The 27,991-nt window shown below is 40.9% G+C and overlaps 3 protein-coding genes across 9 annotated transcripts; 2 read left to right on the forward strand and 1 right to left on the reverse strand.

Moving 5' to 3' along the window:
* Positions 1-60: 60 nt before the first annotated feature.
* LOC125973313 (alsin) lies at positions 61-15,636 on the forward strand. 3 transcript variants are annotated; one of them, XM_049727365.2, is made up of 41 exons: positions 61-259; positions 629-769; positions 1,338-1,498; positions 1,597-1,821; positions 1,931-2,121; positions 2,296-2,328; positions 2,416-2,589; positions 2,670-2,758; positions 2,837-3,072; positions 3,170-3,242; positions 3,869-4,017; positions 4,749-4,887; positions 5,030-5,126; positions 5,214-5,291; positions 5,600-5,827; positions 6,140-6,311; positions 6,398-6,593; positions 6,676-6,741; positions 7,165-7,324; positions 7,442-7,573; positions 7,932-8,060; positions 8,228-8,251; positions 8,826-8,896; positions 9,023-9,089; positions 9,215-9,393; positions 9,519-9,584; positions 9,650-9,748; positions 9,825-9,989; positions 10,136-10,247; positions 10,322-10,399; positions 10,521-10,657; positions 10,958-11,113; positions 11,196-11,310; positions 11,385-11,542; positions 12,095-12,193; positions 12,357-12,539; positions 12,753-12,798; positions 12,939-13,000; positions 13,086-13,235; positions 13,344-13,440; positions 13,565-15,636. In XM_049727365.2, the coding sequence occupies exons 2-41, from the start codon at positions 750-752 to the stop codon at positions 13,601-13,603; spliced, it is 4,851 nt and encodes a 1,616-aa protein (XP_049583322.1). In that variant the 5' UTR covers positions 61-259; positions 629-749; the 3' UTR covers positions 13,604-15,636. The 3 variants fall into 3 exon arrangements, with proteins under 3 accessions (XP_049583322.1, XP_049583323.1, XP_049583324.1); XM_049727366.2 differs by having other exon boundaries at positions 631-769; positions 10,961-11,113; XM_049727367.2 differs by lacking the exon at positions 8,228-8,251 and having other exon boundaries at positions 631-769.
* On the reverse strand, positions 15,432-22,947 carry LOC125973341 (ras-related protein M-Ras). Of its 3 annotated transcripts, none has more exons than XM_049727416.2 (6): positions 22,756-22,945; positions 19,850-20,049; positions 19,615-19,768; positions 19,038-19,137; positions 18,887-18,966; positions 15,432-18,667 (listed from the first exon to the last, which is right to left on the reverse strand). In XM_049727416.2, the coding sequence occupies exons 2-6, from the start codon at positions 20,040-20,042 to the stop codon at positions 18,568-18,570; spliced, it is 627 nt and encodes a 208-aa protein (XP_049583373.1). In that variant the 5' UTR covers positions 20,043-20,049; positions 22,756-22,945; the 3' UTR covers positions 15,432-18,567. The 3 variants fall into 3 exon arrangements, with proteins under 3 accessions (XP_049583373.1, XP_049583371.1, XP_068507847.1); XM_049727414.2 differs by having other exon boundaries at positions 19,850-20,091; positions 22,756-22,944; XM_068651746.1 differs by lacking the exon at positions 15,432-18,667 and having other exon boundaries at positions 18,883-18,966; positions 19,850-20,091; positions 22,756-22,947.
* Positions 19,632-27,989, forward strand: tmem177 (transmembrane protein 177). 3 transcript variants are annotated; one of them, XM_049727405.1, is made up of 4 exons: positions 19,632-19,772; positions 23,113-23,187; positions 25,537-25,760; positions 26,069-27,989. In XM_049727405.1, the coding sequence occupies exons 3-4, from the start codon at positions 25,560-25,562 to the stop codon at positions 26,798-26,800; spliced, it is 933 nt and encodes a 310-aa protein (XP_049583362.1). In that variant the 5' UTR covers positions 19,632-19,772; positions 23,113-23,187; positions 25,537-25,559; the 3' UTR covers positions 26,801-27,989. The 3 variants fall into 3 exon arrangements, with proteins under 3 accessions (XP_049583362.1, XP_049583363.1, XP_049583361.1); XM_049727406.2 differs by lacking the exon at positions 19,632-19,772 and adding an exon at positions 19,820-19,953; XM_049727404.1 differs by lacking the exons at positions 19,632-19,772; positions 23,113-23,187 and adding an exon at positions 24,817-24,984.
* The last annotated feature ends 2 nt before the right edge of the window (positions 27,990-27,991 follow it).

A 27,991-nucleotide genomic window follows, 5' to 3' on the forward strand; every position in this document is an offset into this window, starting at 1 on the left:
AAAGAGCTGACAAATTCGCGAATCAGTAAAGTTTGTCCCCAGCGAGTTGCCATGGTGAGCCTGTTGCTGCCGACAACATTGCCTAACTCAGCTGTCATAACTTCTGCCTTCGACTGCGCTGCACTGATTGATATTTGACCAATTACCTCTCCACGTCGTCTTTTACAACCACATCCACCATTCCACGCGTGCAGCTACGGGGTGTTTTCTTCTTAGTCCAAACCGCAGCTACCTTATTACGAGTTAACTTTGATAGTCGGTAAGTTTGTACCAAAGAGTTAGCTTAGCAGTCTGCTCGCAAAATGTCGACTAAGAAAACAAAACTTTAGGCTTGGTCTGTAACACTTAGACCAGTTAGCCTTGTTTGGTATATGTCAGTTTATATTTAAGCAATCAGTTTGTGAGTGAATTAATTATTATAGTTCTGCGTGTCAAAGTGAGCAATGCACAGTATTTGCACCAACATGCAGCAACTTGATGCATGTAGGTAATAGTCCTAACATGTCAGTAATGGTAGTAGGTATTTTACATTAAACCATGCAAATTATTTGACAATTTGGTGCAATCTGGTAATTTAAATGCTCTTCTGTATGGAATGATTTATTTTTTAAATTTGTGCTGTATACAGAGAGCCACCCACTGGCATGACATGATGCTGTCAAGACATAACAGAAGATTCCCACTGAAAACAAAATACATTGCACAAAATATATCTTCGCTGGTTTGTGGAATGGTTGATTGCTGAAGGGATGGAGAGCGAAGAGCAAAGGTACCTGTATCTACACAATATGTTATGTACACTCAATGGATATATGGGTTGAGAATTTTACATGGTAGTAATGTCGATGTACACACAGCTGGAGACTTTTTTTTTTTTTTTTTTTTTTTATCAGGCTCCAGTCCTGTGCAAAGATTTTTGAATGAATGTGCAAATTCTTTCTGTGTTTACACAGGAAAGATAATGCTGGTATCTTCAGATGTTTGCATTTTTCTTGCTAAACACTGTTTTGTAAACATGTGGTCAAAATAACACACCTTTGGTCCATTTCTTTTTTTTTTTAAAACAGCCCCTAAGTGATTTTCATCCATAATGTTTGGTCTTCTCTTAAAAACTACTTGACTTGACTATTGGGTGTTACATAAAAGCCAAAGAAAAAGTTATCTAGAGTTAATTGTTTGTTTGTTTCTGTTGTTCATTATGACGTCTGGTTGTTGATGCTCATTCATTTGCAAAGCAATTTTGGCCTAATTCAATTAGAATCACAACAGCTTGCTTTTGGTGTCAAGGCTACAGCGGTTGCTCATGCGCATCATATTAATTCTAATTACATTTGTAGCCTTGCAGGAGAGCGGGCCAGTGCACCTCCAAAACATGGACTGCTCCACATTTGGCAGTCGGGAGGACCCAGTGAGCCACTTAGCCCAGAAAGAGTGCTTCTATCGCAGTGTGTTCTGCAGGTGGCCCTGGGAGAACATCACGGACTCCTGCTGGCACAAGGTAAGAAATTGCATTCCAACAAACTCTTGTAGGAAATGGAATCATCTTAAAAAAAATACTTTTGGGGTGAAGTCAACTTATTGTGTTTACTCCTCCAGGTGGTCTTGTGTATTCTTTTGGAGAGCTGCTGTGGAGGGGGCTCAGTGTTCCCCCGTCATCTCCATTGTTGGAGGTTTCCCTCCAAGGCACGACCGTGGTCCATGTGGCTTGTGGTGGTTTTCATTGCGGAGCCTTGAGCGAGCAGGGTGGCGTGTTCATGTGGGGGGAGAACACTGCAGGACAGTGTGGACCAACTGAGGGGGATTTAGACTCAAACGTGACTGGTTAGTCATTACCTCATTTTCCTTATTCTTAGAGTCGTTTCCTTGAAAACATAAATTATCTATGCTGAAATTGTCTCAAATAGCATTTTTTAGGCTTTGTGTTTGTTAGTTGCAGAACCATACCCGCTGGCTGTGGTGGACTGCGAAGCGGTTCCTCCTGTGATGGTTCGAATTGTGGATCTCGCTTGCGGACGGGAGCACAGTCTGGCATTGTCGGCCCAGAATGAGCTGTGGGCCTGGGGCAGCGGGTGTCAGCTGGGTCTTGTCACAAGCAACTTCCCCGTGTGGAAACCCCAAAAGGTCACATGATGCAACACTAAATTGTGGACCAAAGTAGGATTTTAGCTGCTAATGATTACAGCTGATGTCTTCCAAAAGTACTGTGCAATACTTTGATTTTGAAGAGAAACTTTATTGTTATTATATATGATAAACGATGACATCATTGCTGATTTTATTTTGTTTTTGGTCTAGGTGGAACACTTGGCAGGCAGGCATGTGATTCAGGTATCGTCTCTTTTCCCCCATAACGTCATCCCAACGTTAAAAATAAATGTTTTCCATATCCACCATCATACTTGTCATCTTAAACAGGTGGCTTGCGGGGCCTACCACAGCTTGGCTCTGGTCCGTTGTTTACATCTGCAAAACCCCAACACTCCGAAACCACCAGCGAGACGGCCATCAAAGAGGGATGAGCTTTTTGCTGCCGAAGATGCGCACTATTGTCCACTTGGGGTGGAGCTAACGGAAAACATGAAAGCAGAGGTTGAAACTCCTCAAGCAGGTTCTCCAAAAATCTGACGCTTGGAAGGCGTATTGAGTCTTTTGTGCTTTCCAATTTTTAGACTTCAGTCAGAAGGCACTCCAGACAAAGGCTCCATCCAGCTGGCATCGGCCGTGAATCTCAAGCTGATCTGTCTCCATACTCCAAAGAGTAAAATATTACAAAATGTTGCATTTCTCTTTCTTTCTATGGCTCCTTTTTCATTTTTGATTTTATTCTTTCTCTTAGGAATGTTCCTCTGGCCGGTACTGAGACTGAGCCTGATGAACACGCTGACCCTCTAACCCAGACGGACAGCTGCACTACATCGTACCCGCTGCCAGCCTTGACAGATAAAAAGAAAGCTGCTTTGCCTAATGAGCTAGTGCTTCACAACCTCCTCCAGAAACTCTCTGGTCACTCATTAGAGAGGCAACAGAGCAGAAGGCTTGGAGATGCAGACTCACTAAGCAGTCACACCTCAGGTGGATGGATAAGATGCTATAGAATATTGTATGAGTGATCTTTTTCTTGTTTGTTCTAGCTCACCTTCCCTCCTTGCTGTCTTTTTTTTGTGTCCAGATGATAGCTATGCTTCCTCAACTCCCTCTAATGATCTGCTAAACACAAGTTGTGAAAATGACTTGATATTTAGGTAAGTCATGGGAAAAAAAAACTCATTGTCCCATAAAATTTTCACTAATTATCTCAAAATTTGAAGAGATGTATGAATATTATCTTTAAAAGCTTTTTAAAAAAACAACTGAAAACACTACAAAGGCATTTTTGTAACATGCCTTTGTCAAAATGCGCCACATTATACAGTTTTTTTTTTTTTTTTCACTCCCCGAAAATGGGCTACGTGCAGAGTCCACGGAGTCCTTTGTGTGTGTGTGTGTGGGTGGGGGGGTAAGATAACATGCTCCAACGTTTTTGGCAGGAGCTGGACTTCTGACCGCAGACATTAACATTTTTTCCCAACTGAAATTGGTTGGACTTCAGTCTCCCAGCTTAAAGATCCAAGTAAAAACAAATAAGCAAATTGTTTTTGATCACACTATTTGCTTACTTTTTTGTGCTAACTCTCATTGTTGCCATAAATGTCAAGAATTAATATTGTTGTTCCAACTTAAATTAGTGTAATAGTTACATTGTGTGTGTTTTTAATACAGTGTATATTTTTGAACATGAACTCTGTGTAGTTTGCTCATGACATGTAGTGACTCATTCATATTTCAAATATTTTGGACACCTCAATCTTCATTTTCTCACCCATTGCAGCAATGAGGTAGTGCGGTCCTCCTCTCTCGAAGGTCCCCTGTGGAAGAAAAAAGTCATGCTGGAGCACAAAAGCTCTAGTCTTACCGACATTAACCAGAAGGGCAAAACGGCTAACAGGAGATTCTCCCTACCTGGAACACCCACCCATGGTAGGTTACAGTAAGAGCTAAAGTTGTAGAATTTTTTTAGTTATATGTGGACAGAATATAAATTTAGTTCTTTGGTTCTTTGTTTCCATTTATCTCCTCTTGCTGTGGCCCCTTGTAGTTTTTACAAGTTTGCATTTTGCTGCAACGTGAAGCATCAGCTGTTTTAGAGTAATGTCCCTTCATGCCTACTGGCCGCAAATTGACCGCTCAGTAGCCTCTGCATGGTCATGTGACTTAGCTTAGACACCAAGGTGAGCAGTTCAAACATCTGGAGTGAGTCCAAAGTGTAGCTGCTGACCTGAAATGGACCTTGGAAAAAATTGCATGGATTGTGTCATTTAGCTGGCATGAGAAGATGTGTTTTGGTAGAATTTTGACTCCCTTTCTAGCTCTTAGGTGCTGCAGCTATAAGCAATCAAATATTTTTAGAATCAATTATTCTGTGATTATCCCCAGTCATCAGATAAAAAAAAATATTTTGCATCATTAAATAACATGTGCTTGTGAGGTGCGGCTGTCATTGTTGTCCAAATTTTAATTTAAAAATTTAAACATTATTAAGTAACATAAGTTCGTAGTAACACTAGTTCATGTGGGAAAAAAAAGATGACTGCAAAGATTTTGCTTTGATTTCTTTTTTTTGCACAAACTTTATTGAAATTATTAAACCAATCATTTCAGCCATAATAGCTTCTATTTTCCATTGGCCCACATGCTTTCCCCCCCTATAGCAACCCAAAGGCAAAAACAACGTTGTGGAAGCAAGCCGTCCTCTTATTCAGAAGATAGCTTTCCGTCTTTGGAAACGGAGGTGTGGAGCTGGGGCAGAGGGTCCGAGGGGCAACTGGGCCATGGAGATCAACTGGCCAGGTCTGAGAGAGATCCCATTCAAAAATGTGTTGAACACATTTCCTTTAATAAATTAGCGACTCTCTCTGAGACGTAATCATTTGTGTATCTATGTGTGTGTGTGTGTGTGTGTGTGTGTGTGTGTGTGTGTGTGTGTTCCTAGACTCCAGCCTCTTTGTATTAAGTGTTTGACAGGTGAGGAAGTGATCAAAGTGGCCGCAGGATCACACCATTCGCTGGCTCTCACCGCTCAGTGCCAGGTAACTGTCACACTCAGAGGCTTAACTAATGCTTTCTCGTGACCCCTTCTAACCTTAGCTTTCATAATTTTATTTTTTGTATTGCAGGTCTACTCATGGGGCAGCAACATGTGCGGACAACTCGGTCATGTCAACAGTCCTGTTACGGTTCCAAAGCAGACTAAGGTGGAAACAATATTTTTAATTAAGTCATGTTTTAAATAATGTTTAGATGCTCTTCTATTGCTATATATTTTTCTTGTCATTTATTAAACCATTTTTCAGGATTCACTTATTTATCAAATCAATTAATAATAATAATTACTAATAAATTATGCTTATGGTGGCAGTTCAAATAAATTAATTAGAGGACATGTCATTGTATTGTCATAGATTTTTTTTTTTTCTAAGACATCAGCAAAAAAATCTAGAACGGGGCCTGACGTGAGAGAAATAATAAATCTGCACTTTTTGTCCCTGGGTGGCCTCTGTAGCTGTCCGATGGTCTCAAGGCTTGGGATGTGTCGGCGGGCCAGAGCCACTCCCTCCTCTTGGCTGACGCAGACGGCGTCCAACCCGTGCTGTTGTACTGCGGCCAGCAACAAGAGCCGAGGTCGAAGCCGAGTGAGACATCCTGCCGTAGGTCCGGGTCGTGCCAGCGGTCACCAAACAGGGCTGAAAGTTACTCAGTCAGACCCACCTTGATGCCTTTTTGCATGGAGGTGTGTGGCCCCCAGTTATATGTGTTGACCTTCCATGTGTGGTTGTTGGCAGGAATGTGGACTTTCCTGGCAGTTTTTGGTTGTTCACCTGTGGGAGATGAATTATGAATTAGGCTTTTTGAAAGCACAGTGGACTTAAATACAAGTGTACCAACTATTTTGTCCATATAGGGATTTAACAGCCTTGTTATTTTTCTTACTCAAAGTACAAATGAGCAGAGAAGGCAGCAAACTCAACCTAAGTGTGACTTTTATTTATTATTTTTTTTATTTTATTTTGTCATTGATGAGGTGAACATGTCTGTGTGCTAGATGGGTTACATCAGCAGTGTGTGCAGTGGTGGTCACAAGTGTGCGCTGCTAGCCAACCACAACATCTCGGGTCTTACCTTGGCCCTGTACGAATTGGCTTCTGTCGAGAGGAAGTTTTACTGCTGGTTGAGCAACGTCAGGAAACTGCTTCTGATGCCCATTTTCAACAAAGGTAACTCACACTTAAACATATAAAAAGTTGACCTTCAAAGGATGATGCTGCCTGCTATATAAAAATGTGCCCATGTTTCCGCGCAGAGAACGCACGTCCATCCCTCGGTGAGCCCTGCAGTCGACTCTTCAACTCCCTTTATAAAACTTTAGTTCGCCTGAGCATCCTCATCGGTCAACACGCAACGTCACTCACCCATTTCCTGCACAACGTGCTCCGCCGAGATGTCACTTCCCTTCACCTGCTCACACACGTTCAGCATTTTCTTGATGTCTATACTGAGTAAGATTGAATTCTAGGTTCTAATTACATTGTGGAGTTTAATTGACTGTATACTGTACTTATATTTTCCGTTTCCGTGTAGGTATTGCAGCGCTGTGGGGGACTTCCAGGTCATGGGTGGATTTCACTTGCTCCATAAACTATCCCTGTAATTTTCTTGATTTGATTACAGTAGGGGTGTCAAACTCATTTCCATCACGTCGCTACATACAAAGTGTTGCATTTAATATATTTTTTTAATAGTATCAATAGCGGCTAGCAAATATGTAAGTATTCTATACATCAATGCTATTCTATAATTTATGTTAAATAGGGATTTGTTAAAAAAAATATGATTGTCTTGTCAGTTAAAAGTCCCCTGCCAAAAGGAAATAAACAAACTTATTTTGCAAGTCGCAGCAAGTAACCACCACACTTACTTTAGGGGACCTGTGATGTGCTGGGCCGGATCTGCCCTTAGGCCTTGAGTTTTGGCACCTCTTGATTACAATATTTGTAGTTTCCCCACAATACAAACTTGTCATAAGACACACTAAAAGATTCTCCGTGTCTATGTGTGTATGTTGTCCAGCGAGTGTTTAGGTTCTAAGCAGGCCAGACTTGCTCAACTCTCCGAACTGGACCAATCGGTAAGCAGCGATGACGATTTGGGTTCCTTGTTGTATCGACCAATGCAGCAGCTCCAGCGGTACACCCGAGTCCTGCTCACATTGGAATCCTGCTATGACGAGGTGAGGCTGAAGCCCTCCATTTTGCTGTCACACACACAATGTAGACAAACGTCAAGTGTGTTAGTGATAAATATGAAGACAATCTGATCATTGTGATGCTTCTTTATTGTCCACCAGTTTACAACAGAGTATCAGTCCCTCCATCAGAGCGGTATGCAGTACGAACACCTCTTTGCGACTCTACTGAGAAAGAAGAAGGAGGCTGAAGTTACCTTCCTCTTCTGGAAGACTCACTCTGGGAAAAACACTGTGAGTGCAACCTGCCACTTGCTACAATTTGTCATTAAAAAAAAAAAAAGACAAATTGAAGTACTTGGCACAATAGATAAGTTCATATACAGTACTTAGTGATCTCGTTTAGTTACTATAACGAGATAATGGTGATTAATTTTGATTGACACTGCAAGAGAAAGCTTTATTAATTTGACATGTCTAATTAAAGGTGTCATATAATGTAAAGCCGCATTTAATCTCTAAGTCTTAAAAGGTTGTGACTGTCAACATATGTCAACCAGTTCTAGTGCGCCCGTGTCACATGCCTGAAATGGAATTTAAATTATTATTGACGTTCATTCCCACTCACAAAGTGACGTGCGGTGTCTTTCAGGAGGGTCTGCGTCTCCCGCAGCGTCGCGTGTTATGTGAAAGCAGCAACCGAACGCTGACCCTTCAAGGCGCCGGCCGCTTCTCCAACCACTGGTTCATACTCTTCAACGATGCGCTGGTTCACATACAGGTACGTATGCAAACAGTGAACACCCTGCGGACTGAAACGTATCCTAAAACAAAAAACTATACTTACCCAACCTGTTCTAACTTCAAGCGTAGTCCATCACAACATACATTTTTAAATGATGCTCTTTCCATCCGTTCGATTGTTTTTTTTTTTTTTCACCCACTCAGCGCGCCGCTCCTCCTAAGATCCTCGTAAGTATTGCGATAGCAGATCATCTAGCTCTGTGCTACAGCGGCATGGGTGGGCTGGTCTGTGCGCAGTACTCACACTTTTCGCGCACTCACTGGATGTGGGTCATTCGTCTTAAAACAGGACTGTATGAAATGTTCAATTAACTATTTATAAGATTTTTGGATTTGGTTGGTAACCAAACTGAGAGTTCATGTCTGTGGGTAAACCTGATTTCACATTTAACATTTCATACGTCCTGGATTGAGATTTATTTTGTGCATGGTAACCAGGTGACAAGCCTGGAGTGTTTATATTTGATGGTATCTAAGTTTGTGGATCCTTTAGCACAAAGCCCGTTAAGCTCTTAAACTCACCGCTGCAGCGTGGCTGGCAAACTTCACAACCTGGTCTTGTGGATTCCTCCCTGTCTTTTTTTAAAAAAAAAATTAAATGATATGACCATCATATTTTGTGTACAATCCCTATCTTTTTTTTTCTTAGCGTTCCAAAACTTCACATTGTCAATTATAAAATAGAGTTGAAATTAAACAAGTAAATTAGCAAATTCTTCATGAGAAATGTGTCTCTTTCCAGTTCTCCACTTATCGTGTGTACCCTGTGAACCTTTTGTGGGTAAAACCACTTCCTGAAAACAACAGCGGATGGTAAGTTGGGGTTACCCGACTATGTATTATTTTGTTGTCACATTTTGTTGGATCCAGTATTTAGCTGAACAAAACGCAACAGCAGAGTAGAACATTTCTACCATGGTTTATTTCATGTGTCTCTAGCTATGCCATCAAAATGTCATGTCCAGAAGAGACCTTCATCTTGGTGGCCTCAACAGCACAAGAGAAGGTATGCATTTTTTGCATGTCTCACATAATGGAAGAAATATTGAATCCCGCATTCAGTTCATCCTATATCACTCAATTTTTTTTTTTTCCCCTTTGGGGTGGGCTGTTTTTACACTCACCATGTAGAACAAGTGGCTGCATTTTCTCAATCAAGAGGTGGACCGGGTGCTGAGTGGTGGAGGTCAGGGTTCATCGCCAGGAATAACAGCAATGTCCCGCACGGCCTCCTATACATTCACGGGAGAGGGACGGTTCAAGGACGCTCAGTATTCCGGCAGCTGGTTGGCTGGACGAGTTCATGGCAGGTCAGAGAATCCTGTCTGTGGTGGTTTGTATTTTTGAAATTCAGAGTGAACACAAAATGGATTTTTACTACATTGTCAGACTCATTTTTTTTTTTGACAATTCTAACTAAATTGTGCATTTACAGAGGAACAATGAGATGGCCGGATGGGCGTACCTACACTGGGAACTTTACGAATGGACTGGAGGATGGGTCGGTACCATTGGTAATGTTGATCTAATGTGAGATCACCAATAACTTGCCGTTTGTCCCTCCAGCTTTGGGGAGTGTATGATTCCTGATAAACTGCTAAATAAAGCCGGCTGCTATCAGGGACACTGGCGAGACGGCAAGATACACGGCTTTGGCGTTTACAGGTCCGTTTACGTCTTTGAAAAGTATATATGCGATTTTCCGTGACCATTCTTTTTGATTGATGTGGGACTTTTTTAGGTACGCCACCGGCGAGGTATACGAGGGCTGCTTCAATGACGGCCAGCGTCACGGCTACGGCATGCTGCGCTCAGGCAAGATGGACAAGACTTCTTCAGGCGTCTTCATCGGCCAGTGGGTCTGTGACAAGAGGACTGGATACGGCGTCTATGATGACATCACCAGGTCTGATTGATGCATAGCTTTTTTTATTCCCATTGTCGGACGCAGCAAATGGATTTGAATACGCTTTCATCTTGTACCTATAAATTGCATTTGTTGATGTCAGCATTTAAGCAGTGACCTCATTCGCCTTACTTCAATTCTTCTAGGGGTGAGAAGTACATGGGAATGTGGCTGGACGATGAGAGGCACGGGAGCGCCGTGGTGGTGACGCAGCACGGCGTGTACTACGAAGGCAACTTCAGAGAAAACAAAATGAGTGTGAGTGATCCGTTGGACTCGCTTTAATCTACCCAATGTATCATTTTGATGATGCAGCACGGGTGTTCTCTTAGGGTCCCGGTTTGCTGGTATCAGACGACGACACGGCTTTTCATGGGGAGTTTTCCGAAGATTGGACGGCCAACGGGAAGGTAGAAGATATCGCTTTCCTTTGTCAAATGCTTGCAGTACTTTGGTGGGATTTTTGACAGACCCTTGTCAATTATTCCAGAGGTGTGACCGGAATTTAATCATATTCATTCTTTCTCTCAGGGTGTTTTGTTCCTTTCAAATGGTGACACACTAGAAGGCCACTTTAGTGGGGAGTGGAGCGCAGGCTTAAAAGTGGACGGAGTTTACATCAAATTAGCCGCTGATGACGTTGAAGACAAGCACAGAAAGAAGTTTATGTGAGTGCTTTCGTGGGATTTTATTATATTCAGAGTAATTCAGTATCAGCTGGTCTCACTCATCGCAAGTCATGTTTCCTTATTGAAATGAATAGAAGTGCCATTAATTTGTCCCATCCTCTCAAAAACGGACATTTTAAAAATAGCACTCTATAATGTTCTACTTTAAAAAAACAACAACATACATTTATGACAATTAATATGATGTAAAGAAATATATATATATATATATATATATATATATATATATATATATATATTTTTTTTAATCTTTAGTTTGTGTCTTGTGCCCATGTGTAGCAGGTTGGGCCAGTTTGTGGTGGCTGCAGATGAGAGGTGGCTGTGTGTTTTTGACGAATGCTGGAGGCGACTGGGCTGTGACACTGCCAGCAATGGAGAGAGGACAACAGCCTGGGAGAACATTGCCGTTTCCATTTCAAGCGCACGTCGACACAGGTTGATTCACAATACAAACACGCAGCTTCATATTTTATCTTACTTGAATTTTTCGTCATATTTTCTTGTTATCTGTGTGTAGCCCGGACCTCAGCAGGTCTCAGAGCAAAGTCTTGGAGTGTTTGGAGTGTATCCCTCACCACGCCGATGCGGTCACCTCCACAAGTTATGACAACATACGAAAATACCTCACCAAGGTGTTTGAATTGTGTGAACGCCGTGCCTGTCGTGTGATTCTGATTATTTTTAGAGCTTTTTATGTGCATTCTAGGCATGTGAAACCCCGTTCCACCCTCTGGGCTGGCTGGTGGAGACGCTGGTGACCGTCTACAGGATGACCTACCTGGGTGTGGAGTCAAACCACCGGCTGCTCAGGGAGGCTGTCAACGAGGTGCAGGCCTACGTCAAACACTTCTACTCCATTGTCAGGTATTTTAGGTTTATTCTACAGCAATGGTTCACCAATTGTGATACGCGGTCGCCCTCTGGTGGTCATCATATAATAATTTAACGTTAAAGTGTATTCTACTTCTTTTAATCCAGGACAGTATATTTTATTTAAATTGTTGTATCTAACAAGTACAATACACTGACATGTATTTATTTTTTTTTTTTTTACAATTGTTTGTTTTCAAACATTTATTGATGGACAGTTTATGTTACGTTTATGTCTACATTTGGGTTTAATCGACATGTATTTAGATTTAGTTTATTTTCCGGGACGGTTTAACTGTCTGTAACAGCTCGGTGTAATTTTGGGACTAATAATTGTGGCTCATTTTTAATTATTGACATGACGTCGGCGCACGTAGAGCCAAGTATTTTTTGAGATGGTGCGACATTGCCTCTACCTTGAGTTGAAGCTTCATGGTGACACCATTTTAAGCCAGGAACAAAATAATTTCCTTTGTTTCCTTCGAGCTATTGACTGTATGATATTAGGAGAATATTTGTAATCATCACACTACTTTTGCATTTCAGGTTCCTGTTTCCTGGCTTACCAGACGACGGCAGCGTCCTACCAGATACTCCCATTTCTCCCTGTAGAATAAGATACAGCTCATATTCAGAGGAGCCAAGGTAGGTATTTAAGAAAATATTTTTCATTTACCGGCTAATGTGCTGTACAAGTGAGTTCATTTCTAAATTTGCATCCAAACGAGAGTAGCCTTGTTATGTTCCGGCGCATGCTCCGAAAATTGTTAACACGTGTCTATGTTGACTCCCGATTCTCCTCCCTCAGCTTTGTCTCTGTAGTCAGTTGCTCCACTCTGCTCCTCCCACTGCTGCTTCCACAACTCTATCAGCCTCTCTTCATGCTGTACTGCCTCCACGACGAACAGCAGGATGCGCAGTACTGGGAGCGCGTCATCCGTCTCAACAAGCAGCCCGATCAGTCCCTACTCAGCTTCCTGGGCGTTCAGCAGTGAGTGTTTGACGCCACTCGTCGTTATTGGGGATGACCTCTGAACTCTGTTGATGAAAACAATACATAGACTGCAATGTCATGTGTGATTGAGCAAAACTGTGAAAGGCTATCAGGATTGAAAGTGAATACACATTAAGCTAAATTAATGATTGTTGTGTCTCCTTAGCTGTTCACGTGTTTAGTGTATGATTGTCTCTTCCCACCCTACAGAAAGTTCTGGCCAAAGTGGATGTCTGTTCTTGGGGAGAAAAAAGAGGTCAGACACAACTTCAAAAAATAGTCAGATCAAAAATAATCACCATTTGGTTCATTTCCTATTTTATAGATCTAACCAGTTGTATACAAACGATAAAGCAATTTCCCCATTGTATGTTTCTATTGGGCTCGCTCTTTCAGATCGTATCCAGCAGTAAAGATGTCAGCTTTGGCAGCGCTGTCGAAACACTCCAACAAATCAGGTAGCTTTTATTTGCGCTTTAAATGGAGCAGATGTTCACATGAATTGATGCCAACCACCAATTGATGTCCCCGACTCGTTGGCAGCACCACTTTCACTCCGTCGGATAAACTCCAAGTCATCCAGAATACGTTTGAGGAGTTGACCCAGAAAATCAAACCCACGCAGGACACCGACTTCCTGTGGTGCATGGACGACCTGCTCCCGCTCTTCCTCTACATTGTACTTCGGGCGAGGTGCGTGCACGCACACAAACTGTATTCTTAGAGCTCAGCGTGTGATCAGTTGATTTCAATGTGGGGAACTTCTTTAAAATGAAATGAGCGTACGTCACTTTCTTTTAGAATCAGAAACCTGGGAGCTGAAGTGAGTCTGATAGAAGACTTGATGGATCCTAACCTTCAGCATGGAGAGTTAGGACTGATGTTCACCACCTTGAAGGTGAGCAACCTCCACTTCCTTATGTTCTTCTGGTCTGGAGTGAATGCTCCAAATTCAGTGTTGAGTGTTCAAATATTTAAAAAGACAGTTTTCAAACTAAATGTGACATCTGTATGTGCGGAAGGCCTGCTACATGCAGATCCAGTTGGAGTCAACGATATAGCAGTGAGCAGGATGGACTTGATGAAGTTCAAGCTACCCGTCGATCCTTCCGGTGCTACTAACAACTATGTTGCCACATTTCTTGCGGGACTTAAATCTAACGTAAATTTATTTTTTTAAACGATGAACTCATTGTAGCTCGTTTGAACACAAGCACACAACTGGCTCAGGGATTTCAAGTACAAGTGAACGAGAAAAAGACAGCAAAAAAACATGACTACTGACTATTTGCCTTTTGTACATGTTGGAGCAGTCAATTGCTATATTTTCATTTTTTTAAGCATTTCACTGGTTGCAAAGTGGATGGAAACTTCAACTCCACCCATAAATGTATTGAAGATGTTAGGAGGAATTCTCGCAGATCCAAAATCACTACTTTTAAGAAATCAATAACAATTAAAAACACTGTCTTGATTTAGTTAAGCTAAAATACCAGTAGGATCAATTAGTGAAGAAATACAAAATTGACCATAGGAGATTTTCATCTGACAGGAATGACAGACAGACAGGTGCATCTCAATAAATTATAGTAGTGGAGAAAATTTCATTTATTTCAGTAGTTCAATTTACAAAGTGAAACTTTTATTGTATAGATTAATTAAAAATAAAATAAAAATAAATGCTTTTGGGGGGAGGAATAATCACAAAGCTAAGTGTTTGAAAAGGGAAAGCTCTCATACTGTATTATCGTCTCTCAGGTTTTAATTAACGATGATCGAACATATTTCATGCAATTTAATTGCTTTTTTGTGTAGCCTTTGTCTCTATCTTTTCATGAACTACTACCACTGCGCTTATGCAATTGAACAGTCTAGCACTAGCACTTTTTCTTTCTCACTGTCAACGTGCAATTCCAAGTATTTGTCTTTAATTAAGCGTCCTGTTGGGTGCATCAAGTATTTACCAAGTATGTATCACATTTCATTGTTGAATGTATGTGTAAGATGATTTGAATACTGTACATTGAAATAATCTCCTGTATTGAATGTCTTTTTGATCTGGTTAGATCTTATCTACATTTCTGCACTTGGAACACACGCAGTATAGTCCAGGGACCATCAGGAGTTATGACGTCAATGTACTTGAATGCACACGCAGTACACCTATCACGCTCACACCCAAAATTTAAAAAACGTTCTTCACGTATTTCAAATGTGTTGGACTGAATTCATCCATTTGATTATTTTTAAAATATTTTCATAGAAAATGTATTAAACAAGATGAGAACAATCGTCACTAGAGAAATATAGTATCCTTTTGTATTTATCTAAAAAGATGCTTGAACAATGTATAGGATTTATTGTGTGCATGACATGATTATTTTTGTAAAAACAGATTTAACTATGCACATTATTTGTGATATAACTAAAGCACACTAACACTTTTAACATGTGTGGCTTTAGATTGACACTTCAATTAAATGACTCGTGATTTTTGCATTCTGTCTAAATTTTGTGTTTTTCCTTTTTATTGTTTACATGTTTTTGGAGTGTGTGGATATAGAAAATGCAATTTATTGCATCAGTTCAATTCCAGAGGTAATGTATTAAATTATATAGTTATTTATATATATTTTTTATTTTGAATGTTATATATTTAATCTTTTTAGATATACAATGCATGTAATGTGTTACTTTTCAAACATTTAGAAATATTTTTTATTTATCAAACATACAATTCGCCATTAACATGTATAAAGTATTCCCACTGTTAACTTCTCCAAATTATGAAACCAAACATGCAGTATCTTAAAATGAGAAGAGCTGATGAAATAGAATAAAAGAGCTGATGCATGCACAGCAGATGAATGAAAAATAATTAAGTCGGAGTTGAATCATAATATTTTTATTGTGATGGCCCCCTGAGGCTAGATTTAAAAAGGCACCGTTTGCACCTCGACTAGCTCCTCAGTCAAAAGACAAAAAAGGCCTGTACAAAAAAACAAACATTTAGAACCACATAAGAGCGCCACAGCTCCCAAATGTAAAACATTACGACAGGCCTTTTCAAAACAGGTTTCAGAGACCCCCGCCCCCCCCCCCCCCTAAAAAAAAAAAAAAAAAAAAAAAGCCATGTCATTCTGTTTCAAAGTAAGTGACAACAAAAAGTGCTCGATTTGGCTCACATAACATTCAGGGTTTTTACAACACTTGATTCACCTTCAGCGTTTTGTATTTGGTCTGGCCAAACATTCATTAGCAAACAGCAGAATTCTTTTTGTACCAGCTAAAATGCAATGGAAAAAAAAAAAAAAAAAAAAGAGTTGCAAATCAAATAAAACGGCCAGCTGTTGCATTGCATCAAAAAAAGTTGACAGCACTTTACACACATTGCGTTACATTAGCTACAGCCTTATTTTAAATTGTATTCCATTTTCTTGTCCGTCAAAATACACGTCCTTTCATTTTCATTTTTAATAAATGGTAGGGGAATAAAACATTTTCCATGTCATTTTGGGGTGTTGTGCATAGAATTTTGAGCAACCAATTTATGCGGCAACACATCAAAATGTGGAAAAAGGCAAGCACTGGGAATTAGTTTGGTTTTCTCAAGGGTGTCCTTGGACAAAATTGATAAAAACACTTGTCTGTGCTGAGAAAAACATAGTTTAGCTTAGCATAAGGGGGGTTGCATTCTGCTCACAAGTTGCTTCATAGCATTGCATTAGCACAAATAAACAGTTGAGCAAAACAGTTGCTTAACATAGCACAGTGGTTTGAAATTGTTGCTTCACTCGTGTGAGAAAATCTTGGCATAACATTCAGGCAAACAGCAAGCTTAAGGAAAAACCACAATAAGTACATTTTAGCATAGCATCATTAAAAAAAAAATAGTTTGAACTTTGGACAGACAGTGAGCAGATTTTAGCTTTGCTGCTCGGCTAAACTAACCGTTTGTATGCTCAGATAGACAAATACTGTAGCAATGTGTCTTCATCCAAATTGCATTTACTCCTTGAGTTTGACGTCCGAGTTAAAAATATATTGACGAGAGAAACCTTTTCACATGGCGTAAGATCTGAAAAGGCAAAGAAAGGCCCAGAAGCCATTTTGAGGTCCCATAAAAAGGAACAAAAATAGCTAAGCTGGGGGATTTTTTTTTTTTTTTTTTGTCCAGTTCTGGGACACGCTGAGGTAACGTACATCAATAAATTATTGTTTAAAAAAAAAAACACACATTTTCATATCAATAATACAAAATGGTATCAAACGTTCAATGAGACACAATCAATTGTTTTAAGAGTGACTTGGATCCTTTTTCAGTCTTTGTCAGGTCCCTTTAATGTCCAATGTTGATCAAGACCTTTGCGAGGTGACTGTGTGCCATTCACTTTATTTATGTTTCCCTTTGAATACCTCAAGTTTACATTTGGTCTTATTCCCAGTCTTTATGAATACAACAGGCATACCCAGACACATGCGGCTACAACACCAATTTTTTTTCTTCTTCTTCTTCTGGAATTCACATTCCAAACCGTTTGGACCATTTCTTTTCTCCTATGTTCATAGGAAAGTCCGACATGGCATTCAAAGTGCAAAAATGTATTCCTTTGACAGAGAGACAACAGGTTGCCTAAATGTTTTTGTTGTACGTTTGTTTTTTCTGATGCGTTAACAGTACAAGCCATTTCATAGGTTATTAGATTGTACATTCCCATTCAAACTTGTCTTGAATGTCGCCGCTAAACGAAAACAATTGTCGTATTTTGACGTCATATTGCCTCATGGAGGTATAGGGTTTCCAAACTCCCGTCGTGCTCGTCCCACTCCCCTCTTTCAACGTGCGCTGTCCCTTCGCTGAGCGTGATTGAACCTGAATTCATTGGTTTGCAAAAGCTCCCACATAACAAAAAAAGTTTGATCACATTATTTAGCATTTTGAGCACCCGCGACCACCGTTGAGATCATAACTTGCTTTCACATTTATTGTGAGAAAACACCAGAAAAGTAAATAGTAAATTTTTTAAAGTATCTACCAAGTGAGGGGGTGAAAAATAATACTACATATAGTACATGATAAATAAAGTCAGAATCTTATAGAGAATAAAGTGGTAATGTTACAAAATAACATTCAAATATTATGGTGGGGGTTGATTTTTGATTTAAAAAAAAAAAGAAAAAGGTGTTATTATAGAGATAAAGACCAGTTAAGACAAAATAGGAGGAGTAAAAAAAACAGTTAAATGATCAAAATTGACTCTGGATTTTATGAGGATAAACTCACTATTTTATAATGGTCATGAGAAAGAATTTTTTTTTAAATTAAATTAAAAAAAGTAAGGGTGATTGAGGATTTTAAACCGTTGTCATTGTCAAAGCTTTTGGCACAAAAATCATCTTGTGTGAGAGGATCAGGGTCACTTTACACCTCCCTCATAAATGAACACACGTTCCTTTTCTACATGTCCTGGATACATTGTAAAAGTTTTTGCACTGATATCCTGTCGTATTCCCTTTTGAGAAAATATTTGCTTCTGTTGCAGTGAGTCCCGTTTGGCATCACCACACCAACTTGAGCAAACTTCCATTCACAGTGACAAAATTGTCAATATTATCGGACACCATACAAGCACGACACGGATTTTCTCCACATCCTTCCGTCACTCCTCAACGACGTCCCAAAACCATCACTTTCCAACCCCTCAGGCGCTCAATCACCAGTAGAATTAGTCCAGAAAACACAAACACATCCTTCACACGGCCCACCATGATTTTCCTCGGTCCAGTCTGGTCCGGTAAAGATGATATCAAAATAAACACGTCAGTACTTCCGGTTCAGTATTAATGAATGGACACTGAAATCCTTCATGGGGAAATGGAGGCAAAAGACCCCCTCCCAATTGTCTCCACTTTTTTTGTGCGCCGGTAGTTATGGACTACCGGGGAGTTAGTTCCCTGCAACCAAAGTTATTTATGTGTGTGTATGTGTGTGTGTGTTACGTGGGAATGATCGTGGAGGACGAGGTCACAATATGACACAGCGGAACCTGTGAGAACCCGTCGATCGTTCTGCTCTCCATTTCATCTTCTTCTTCTTCTTCTGGTTTCGCTCGGGAACTTGTTGTCTGGAAGGAAACCAACGTGGACTTTAATAAACTTAAAGTAAAAGAGTGCAAGGGAAGCATGAATTTAGTGTCAAGCTATGTTTGGATCCTGACCAAAAACCCTGCGTGGCAAGATTCTTGGAATTCAGGTAAGACAAGTTTTGGCATACTGCTTCTGATAAACATGCTGGGCGGAGGTGATTGTTGCAAACAGCAACACGTGTGTTCAGAACCTTTTACCTTATAACACGGACCAGCTCGTGGAAGGCCTTGTCCACATTCATTGGAGGATCCTTGGCACTGGTTTCAATGTATGTTATCTAAACAAAACAGATGCAATGTTAGTATGATAAGAAATTTGTATTGTGTGTCAGTTGTTCTATCTACTTACGTTATGTTTGGCAGCCATCTCTTGGCCCTGGTCAGTGGTGATCTTTCTCAAATGGACCAAGTCCACCTTGTTTGCCACCAGCACCATAGGAAAAGCCTCCCTATGAGAGCAAACAGTCCAACATTTTAAATGCTTGTAAAACTTCATTTCTGTTGTAACGCAACAAAATGTGTCAAAGTAGATTTCTATTCTCTGCTGCACAGCGCAGCTTAATATGAACGTTTGGTTTCACTTCCTGTTTCCTACCACGTCAGCCTGTTTTCAAGGTGACTGTTGGTCACAGTTACTTTGGGATTTGGAAACAAGTCGTACATTTTGGGTTCAATGGTGCTGCTGTTTTAAATCATAGGAAGAAATCCTCCAATAATGGTGACGCTAAGATAGGACGACCCCTCCCACCAATATTTCTGCTGAGCATGCAAAAATCGTGTGATTCATCGGAATCCAAAGTAGTTATAATTTCTCTGAAACAGCTGGAAAAAAGATGGGTGTGTAAACATCTGGTTCCACTACAAAAATGGTGACAGTTAAATAAAAATGGAACAATCGAGATGTGTGTTTGTGCACGTCGTCTAACCTGTCTTTGACCCGTAGTATCAGCTGATGAAAGCGGTCAACGTGTTCAAAGCTGGCCTTGTCCGTCACCGAGAAGACGATGAGGAAGCCGTCTCCTGTCCTCATGTACTGCTCCCTCATGGCGCTGAACTCCTCTTGCCCGGCTGTGTCCAGCACTGGGTAGGTGTACACGCACACGCACAAAAACGACTTTCAAGAGGTTCTGGGTTTGAATCTTAGCTCAGGCTTCCACTCACCGTCAAGAATGGCCCACTGTCCGTCAATCTCGGTGTGCTTAAGGTAGGAGTCCTCTATGGTGGGATCGTAGTCCGGCACAAAGATCTTCTGGAAAAACTGGATGGTGAGCGCACTCTTGCCGACGCCGCCGTCTCCCACCACCACCAGCTTGTACGTTGGTAGGTTGTCGCTTGGCACCGCGCTGGTCGCCATGGTTACTCTGCAGCGGAGATAAGAGGTGCGAAGGCGGCTTGTGTGAGATCTGTAATGGAAGACAGGCAGACAAGACTTAACTGGAAAGGCCTGTTGAGTTGAGCCGTGAGCATTATTATTTTTTTAATTCTGACTGCTTTGTGTCCCTGACAACGACGGTTATGGCTAAGATCATATTAGAAAGTAGAGAAGAAACTGAACTGCGTGAAGTTGTGAACAGGCACCGCATTAGCTAGCACAGAAAGCTTTCTGTGGCTGCTGCTTTTTTTTTTTTTTTTTTCTCACCGGGCCTCCCACTGGCAACCCACAATGAGCCTTGACTGTAAATGCAGCCCCCCCCCCCCCCCCTCGTTAACTGCATAACTGCTATTGTGATGAATGCTGGCCAACAAAAAAAACAAAAAAAAAACATTTGCAATCACAAGCCAGAGCTTAAATCCAGGCATAATCCTCTAAATATACAAAAGGATGGTTAAATTCAAAGCAGTCAATATAAGTCAAGGTGGCAAGGTAGTAACTTCCCCGAATAATGTCCTCCTCTTGCACACTTAACAGTCACTCTTGGGAGGTGAAGGTGGAACAAGAACCTCGATAAAATGTTCGCCACTTAAAATGATGTCTGAGCCCGTCCCAAAACCGGACATTTAAATTTTAGCTTGTCGATTTATGACTAAATTAAACATAAGCAAGGAAGAAGAAGTAGAAGAGGCGGGGCTTAACTCAGTTGCCTGAGTAAATAAACTAGGTGAAGCAAAACAACTCTGAGCTTTATATTTACTTTCACTTGTCTCATGTTGCCACGGAGATGTGGTTGACACATTTAGCTTGTACCACAACCATGCAGTTGCTATTTTGGTAAATGCCAACTTTTTTTCCCCCACTATCCCCAAACACAGTCTTTCCTCATTTTGCATTTCAAAATTATTTACCATCTTGGCATAGTGATTGTTGTTTGGTGCTTATTGCACGTAACTCAATACATTCAAACGCTATGCAGGCGCTCGACACTTGTCGTGTGTACAAAATGTGGCATATGTGCATTCCCGGGACCCATATGGTCGCAATCAATCTGCCAAAAATGACAGAGAACCTTCATTATGTGTCATTCAATCGGGCTATTATGGTAGAACGCTCACGCAACAGCGCGCCGCAATGTGGGATCGAGCCAAAAAGAATGAAGTGGGAAGCAAGCAAAAGGGTCAAGATGAGGGTGTGAAGAAATGTGAAGCAATGGCATTATTCAAGTGACACAATTCAGGTGTTTGGTCCTTAAGCGCCACAATTGAATATTGTTTCATGGTAAATTGAGAAAAATGAAACCAGGCATTTTCTAAGATTGTACCAAAGAAATGTATTAACGCTCTAAAGTAGAAAATTGGGAAAATTACCAATCTCGGTAATTAATCAATACCTATTTGGCATTTCAATGGTGTGCGCCCACATAGATTTGCATGCATGCGAGCAAGCGGGAAGCAGCTGTCAGCTGGCAACCGGCCATCTTATCCTGGCCTGCACAATGGAGGGAAGGAAGATGTTTCCTTCCTCTCTAAAGCCTGCCAGTGGGTATGAGCAGTAGGTGGAGAATTTCAGAACCAAAGCCCCCCTGATCTAGCGCTCTCTCTAGTCACATATGGAAAGGAAAATCATTTGTAGAATGGCAAGAGATCTGGAGGTTAAATTAAAAAGAAAAGGGGGTATCCCAGCTGTCATTGGTCAAGAGGTGTGGTACACCGTAGACTCACAAACAATAACACTGGACAACAGCTAAATTACATTTTTTTTTTTTTTGTCTTGCCCACCATGGTTTTGAAATTGACACTTTTTAGTTTTCAAGTTTCACCTATAAAATTGAGGTTGTTAAACTGCTAAAATGTTTTCAGGAATGTCAATGTTTGTAGAGATGTCTCGATTCTGGTGTGATAAAAATATTTAATGCTATGAAGCACATGCTAGTCCACACTGATTATCAACATCTATTGACACACACACATTCACACCTTTTAGAGTCCTCAAATAACCCACCACGCATGTTTATGGAATGTGCAAGGAATATGCAAACTCCATTGAGATTGGAACACGGGCACTCTTGACTGTGAGACAGATAAGCAAACGTATTAATGTTACAGAATGAATGAACCTGAATCTTGACCATCCTTCACATTATTATCCTGAGCAGAGTGCTGTGTCTGTCTGTCTGTCTGTGCTGACTGTTGCTTCTGAATGATCTCATCCTATGATTAAACACAAGAATCTCTGTATTCCCTCTGTATCAAGCTTCACCAGCCTTTGTGCCTGGCTCAACATTGTTCATTATTATTTTTATCTTTAAAATACAGCAGGGCCAAAATACAAATAAATGCAGCATTTTCCACACTGACGTCAGTGACAGAACGTCGAGCGCCCCCCCCGTGCTGTGTGCCTCTTTATTCTACTGTGTAAAAAAAAAAAAAAAAAAAAAAAACAGCAGCCGCCCCAGTATGCCACATTTATAAGTGGCTTCGTCGTTCTCAAGTTTGAGGCAAAAAATGCGATTTACGCTCATTCTAAACGAGGAGCGAAAGGTTCCGTAAACGATCACTAGTCGAGTAGTTATTGGGGCATCGGTAACCCGAAGTAGCAGTTTATACACCATTTAGTACAAGACCCGAACGCAACATTCATCCGCGAAACCAGATGTCTGCCTCCCTCGGCCTTTCTTCTGCAACACACTTACCGTTATGTGTTCCGCTGACTTATAATAACCTATAGTAAAAAGAATATTGAGGAAAAAAAGCCCTCGGGGCTACATAATACATTGTTTCAGCCTGTCTTGGCTCCACACCGCCGCCGCCCTCGCGCCGCAGTCGGGCTTTTCAGTTTCCACATCTGCGGAACAAAAAGTCGAGTAGCTCATCTTTGTATTGCAACAGCTGATGCTATTAATAGAGTAGCCCGAAAGGGGTGATGGCCATTTTTGCCAACACTTGAAATTATTTTAACAACACGTTTTACGACTCAGCATTGTATATTTGTGAGCAATAAACAACAACAAGCTTTTTGACTTTGTTCTTATGTCCTTCTTCATGTTTAGCTTGTGGAAGTCTCTCTAAGTCTTGACAAAACTCCCCTTCTGATGAAATGGACTGCTCCCCAAGTCTTTAAAGAGGTACGGTCAAAAGAAGAGGAGACGAAAATATGTGGTTTTGATAGTTTTTTGTTTGTTTGTATTATTTGCACTCACCATCACAGGATAATCATATTTAATAATCGTTGCAACCTTCTTAATATAATAAACACTTTTATTCAAAATTATTAGTTTTGGCCCATTTCAGGCAACTTTTTTATTTAATTGCCTCATTTTAGTAACAACCTTGTAAGTAACAGATTGCTTATGCTGTTGACACTATAACCACACATGATTCAACCCCCAAAATAATTTTAAATATAGACAAATAACATTAAAAATGATCATTTAGGTAACAATCGAGTCTCAAAATTTAACCTTATTTCCCTCAAATAGTGACTGCTTCTACCTTCTGCTTGTTTTTAGTTTTAATGAACAGCATAAACAGGCTTAATGCATTGGTTGATATTTGCTGTTGATCGACAGAATTGTTGCTCCTGTATGACAATGTAATTTTTAAAAATGCATTTATTACACTTGAACACACACAAAATTCGTTTTAATAAAATGCAGAATGGCCCACAGACGCAATTAGATAAGTATTATAGGATAAGACTGGTTTGTTTCATTTCACACTTGATTAGTAAACAGGCACTCCTGAGACTCAGTTATTTGTGTCCAAGCAATTAAAAAGTCAAATTTCCACACTATGTCTTTGTTAAAAAGTACATGTTTGAACATTCACGTTATCGTGGCTGGTGATGTTGGTGTGCAAGAGTGGTGCATGATTGCAGAGTGCATCTTTAAGTGCATGCAGCTATATGGAGGAAGATACTCTTACATGCATGTCCAGAAATGTAGATTCATTACCCTCGAAATATACCTCTCAATGCTGTAAGATGCTCTCTGAGTACTCATAGTCTGAACACACAACAGACATTTTATCTCATCCGGATCACAGGGGTTATTTTTTGTTGTTCTCTTGGTTTGTCTTACAAAAGGGGTATTATAAATGATACTTGGCATATAGTGGGTATAGTAAAACATTACTGTACACACATATTTACAGTATCTTTTATTCCTTTAGTCCTTCTCTTTCTCACGCATGCACCGACCTACACCTTCTCTTGCCTGTTTCCATGGAGACAGCCTCTGAGCAGGATTTTTCACTCGGAACATCTTAGCACAATAAAACACACACGTAGGCTTTGCGCTTACGGCCTTTAAGCATTAATGATAAAATTAATAATAATTTCAGATGCACTTATCAATTGTTCAATTATCCTTAATTTACATTATCTGCACGTTAAGGATCCTTTCTTTTTGCAAAGTGTTAAGGTAACACTAGTAATACAATACTATAATATATCTTCTAGAAATATGGACAAAAATCAATGGTTGGTTCATCAAACTATAATAAAACAATAATTTTCACTCGGTTTTGTATGGTTTGTTGTCGTAAAATACTATTTTCACTTAATTTATGAATATTGTTGGTCAGGCAATTACTGTTTGCTTCGTCATTCCTAATGGATGTCGCGGTGATGAACAGTTTCTTGTAGACAACAAACATAACTTAAAAGACACACACTATGTAAGATTTAAATTTGAAATAATGAAAAATGTGTAAAGATTACTCCCTGTTGCCCACAGTCGTAAAACTGTCGCGCCGAAGCAGTACGGCAGCGCCGTCGATTTACGACCAGGCAGGCAGTGTGGTGTCATGATCGCAGCTGTCCTTGAAATGTTACGCGAAACATGATAGTTTTAGAGCATCGCTAACCTCTAAATGCAGTTTTTGTTTTTGCTTGGTGTTTAATTTCCACGGAGCAAAACCGTGTAAGTAACCGCCTGTTAGCCACCGTTAAATGTGTAGTTTAGAGTTGTATGTACAGTGTAAGTCGTCATTGACGTTTTTTTTTTTTTTTTTTTTTTTTTTTAAATAACATGATCGTGTTAAGCTATGATCGGGAAATGGTAAAGACGCGTTTTATTAAATTCAGAGTGAAGACCTGCTTTGGGTCAGATTAGCATCACAATGTAATGATTATACGGGAGCATCGGTTTACGACGAAGTAATCCAAACCGTGTACGTAGCTCGAAACGTGGAGAAGTACGACACGAGGCTACGCTAAAACTATGCTGTAAATAATAATAGTAGGAAAGTCATAAGCACCAGCAATGCTGAAAAGACGCTTCGATGTCATAAATCATAAACAAAATGAAACGCTTTATGCTGTGGTACTGAGTGCATTTTTGTGTTATGCCACATGCAAACAGGTTCATTTAATCTCTAAATTTAATAATGATCTTTATAATCTATTCTGTTCTTGTGAAAATCAACAACATGGAGTGTGATTGGTACCTAAGACATGTCATCTACCTCCACAGATTGTCTCCTAGAAAATAAACACATGGCATCTAACTTCCTCAAGTATGCAGTGCTTCTGCAGAAGTACAGAACTCCGCTGCTTGTGGCGAGCTGCGGTGGTGTCTTTGCGGCCAACATGTTCTACCACGTCTTTCCTGACGTGTCGTACCGCCAGCTGTACCAAGCCTGGTACAAAGGAGAGCCAGTCACCCTGTCTGACAAGCTAGAGGACCTTTTCCAGCAGGTACTTGTGTAAACTTTCATTTTTTCCTCCTAGTACAATATACGTAGCAGCACCAGCTTCAATGGTGTCTTTTGTAGCGTGGCATTGTATGGGAATTATTTTACTGCAGAAGGCACAGTTCTTCTTTTTATATTGTGGCAGGAAATGGCCAGCTAGAAACTGCAGATATATATTGCAGCGGTCACTTTGACACAATCGGGCTTTATGAGCCTGCTGTGCCACTTCCCATGAATTCACGAAGTGCGTATTACAATAGAAGAGATCCCAGTGACATACTAAAATCTGTGTGTGATTCCTGTTATTCATAGGTGCTAAAGGACTACAATGCCAGCTCATCCAAGAACTTCTCTGCCTTCGCCTCCTTTGGTTTCCACCCAGTCAGCGCTGGTGTCCCATGGCTCCCTGCAGGGGCCCAAATCGGCATCCCGGCAAACTTTAACAGCACGGCCGATGACCACAGTGGCATCACGAACCGGACTATTTTCATCAATGGCAAAACAGTGGAGTGGGACAGTGACGCTGGCATGACTCTCAGGGACTCCCTGGTGTTCTCCACCCAAGCACAGAAATTCGCCATAGCGCGAGAGGTGGCGCGTTTGCAATCGGGCGTACCCATCGTGAGCGCTGCCGTTGCCCCCGTTTGCCTGGGTGGCGTTTGGGTGTACAGTATAGTACTGAAGCAAGTGTTCAATCTCCACGCCAGCCCCATTTTGTTGCGTGGAGCCGTGAACCTCGTGGCGCTGGGCCTGGGCGCCGTGTCCTACTTCCTTACCGCGGACGCCGTCGCCCAGTGGTCCGATTACCGCTCAGACCGGCGGGCCGCCGGGGTGTCCCACGACTACGCCAAGGGCGGAGTGGAGTTTTACGACAAGATTCTGTCCAGAAACAAAAGTCTGCGTGCACTCATGGGACAGAAAGGACAAGAGATGTATGCGCCCAGCGGGAACTTATTTCCTGCAAACATCCTTCAGCTCAAGCACACGCCGTATACCTCGAGGAGGGAGGGCATCCTCGCTCTAATGAAAAACGACAAGATTTAAGTTGACTTCTATAGGAGTAGCTTTTTGAGCAAACAAAAGCCCCCCAACCCATTTTATTTTTTCATGTATTTTAATAGAAATTCCGCTATTAGGTTAACAAAATATGTGAACTTATGTGTGATTTCATGTTATTTTGTCCCCTTTTTTTGTTGGGTTGTATACAGATAAAGCTTATTTGCTGAAAATGGCCAATTATTATGCCTGTCCAGCAAAGTGTTTACTTCTAATGCAATAGCCTGCTGTGAAATTACCTTTAAGTGCCGCAGTGCACATCCGCCTCTTCAGACATTAATTAAACCCTCTACAAGAAAAATAATCGGACTATGATAGAGCATATTTGGAGAAAGACATGCATATCGCGAGTGCGTCGTTCCCCATTGAAAAGAATCTTCGTTCTACGCGGCCTTATTTTTCCCTGTGGTCTTTTTCCCCTCGTCCTCATGTGTACCACCCCGCCCCCTCTCAGCTCAAGAAAACAATCTTAGCTAATGAAAAACGTGTTTAAGTATTCACACATTTGCATGACTGGCTAATTTGTTGAGCGATAATCATCTTAATATCCAGCTCGGTGGGACCTTGGAACTCATCACGCCACACTCCCCGAGGTCATCCGTCTGCATATTAACGAGGCTCCGATATGTGTTTTAATTACATTTCTAGTCAGGTACCCCCAGGATTCAACTAAATATAGCAGCTTGTAATGAATAATATTGCAGAAGAGATATGTTGGACTACTGGATAACATGTCTGGCTCTCAGTTTGCGGGTTCATTGTTCAGATTTCAGCTCGGGCCTTCCTGTGCAGAGTTTTATTGAACACTAAATTCTCCGTTGGAGATGGTGGGTGTGGATGTCTTTTTCTTTTTTTGTCTAGATGTCCCCCGTGACTGACTGGCAACCAGTCAAAATACCGGACTTGTAAGATTTCCTCATGTATGGAAATTCCCTATTTGTCAATACGCTGTCTTAAGCAGTGCCATTGTTTGGTCATCAACAATGACAAAGGTCAGCCGATATTCCGTACCCCTGTGAGCTCAGGGCCCTTATGGTTGGAGAAATTTGGGGGGCTGAGACAATATTTAAACAGGTGTTTCATTTTGGGGGTAAAAATGCAATGTATGAAAGAAAAATCTTGCCTTGACTTTGAATGCATGCAAACAACAATTGGGCTAAGAAAGGCTCTCGCTTCATT

Source organism: Syngnathus scovelli, chromosome 8, assembly GCF_024217435.2.
Source record: "Syngnathus scovelli strain Florida chromosome 8, RoL_Ssco_1.2, whole genome shotgun sequence".
Taxonomy (NCBI): domain Eukaryota; kingdom Metazoa; phylum Chordata; class Actinopteri; order Syngnathiformes; family Syngnathidae; genus Syngnathus; species Syngnathus scovelli.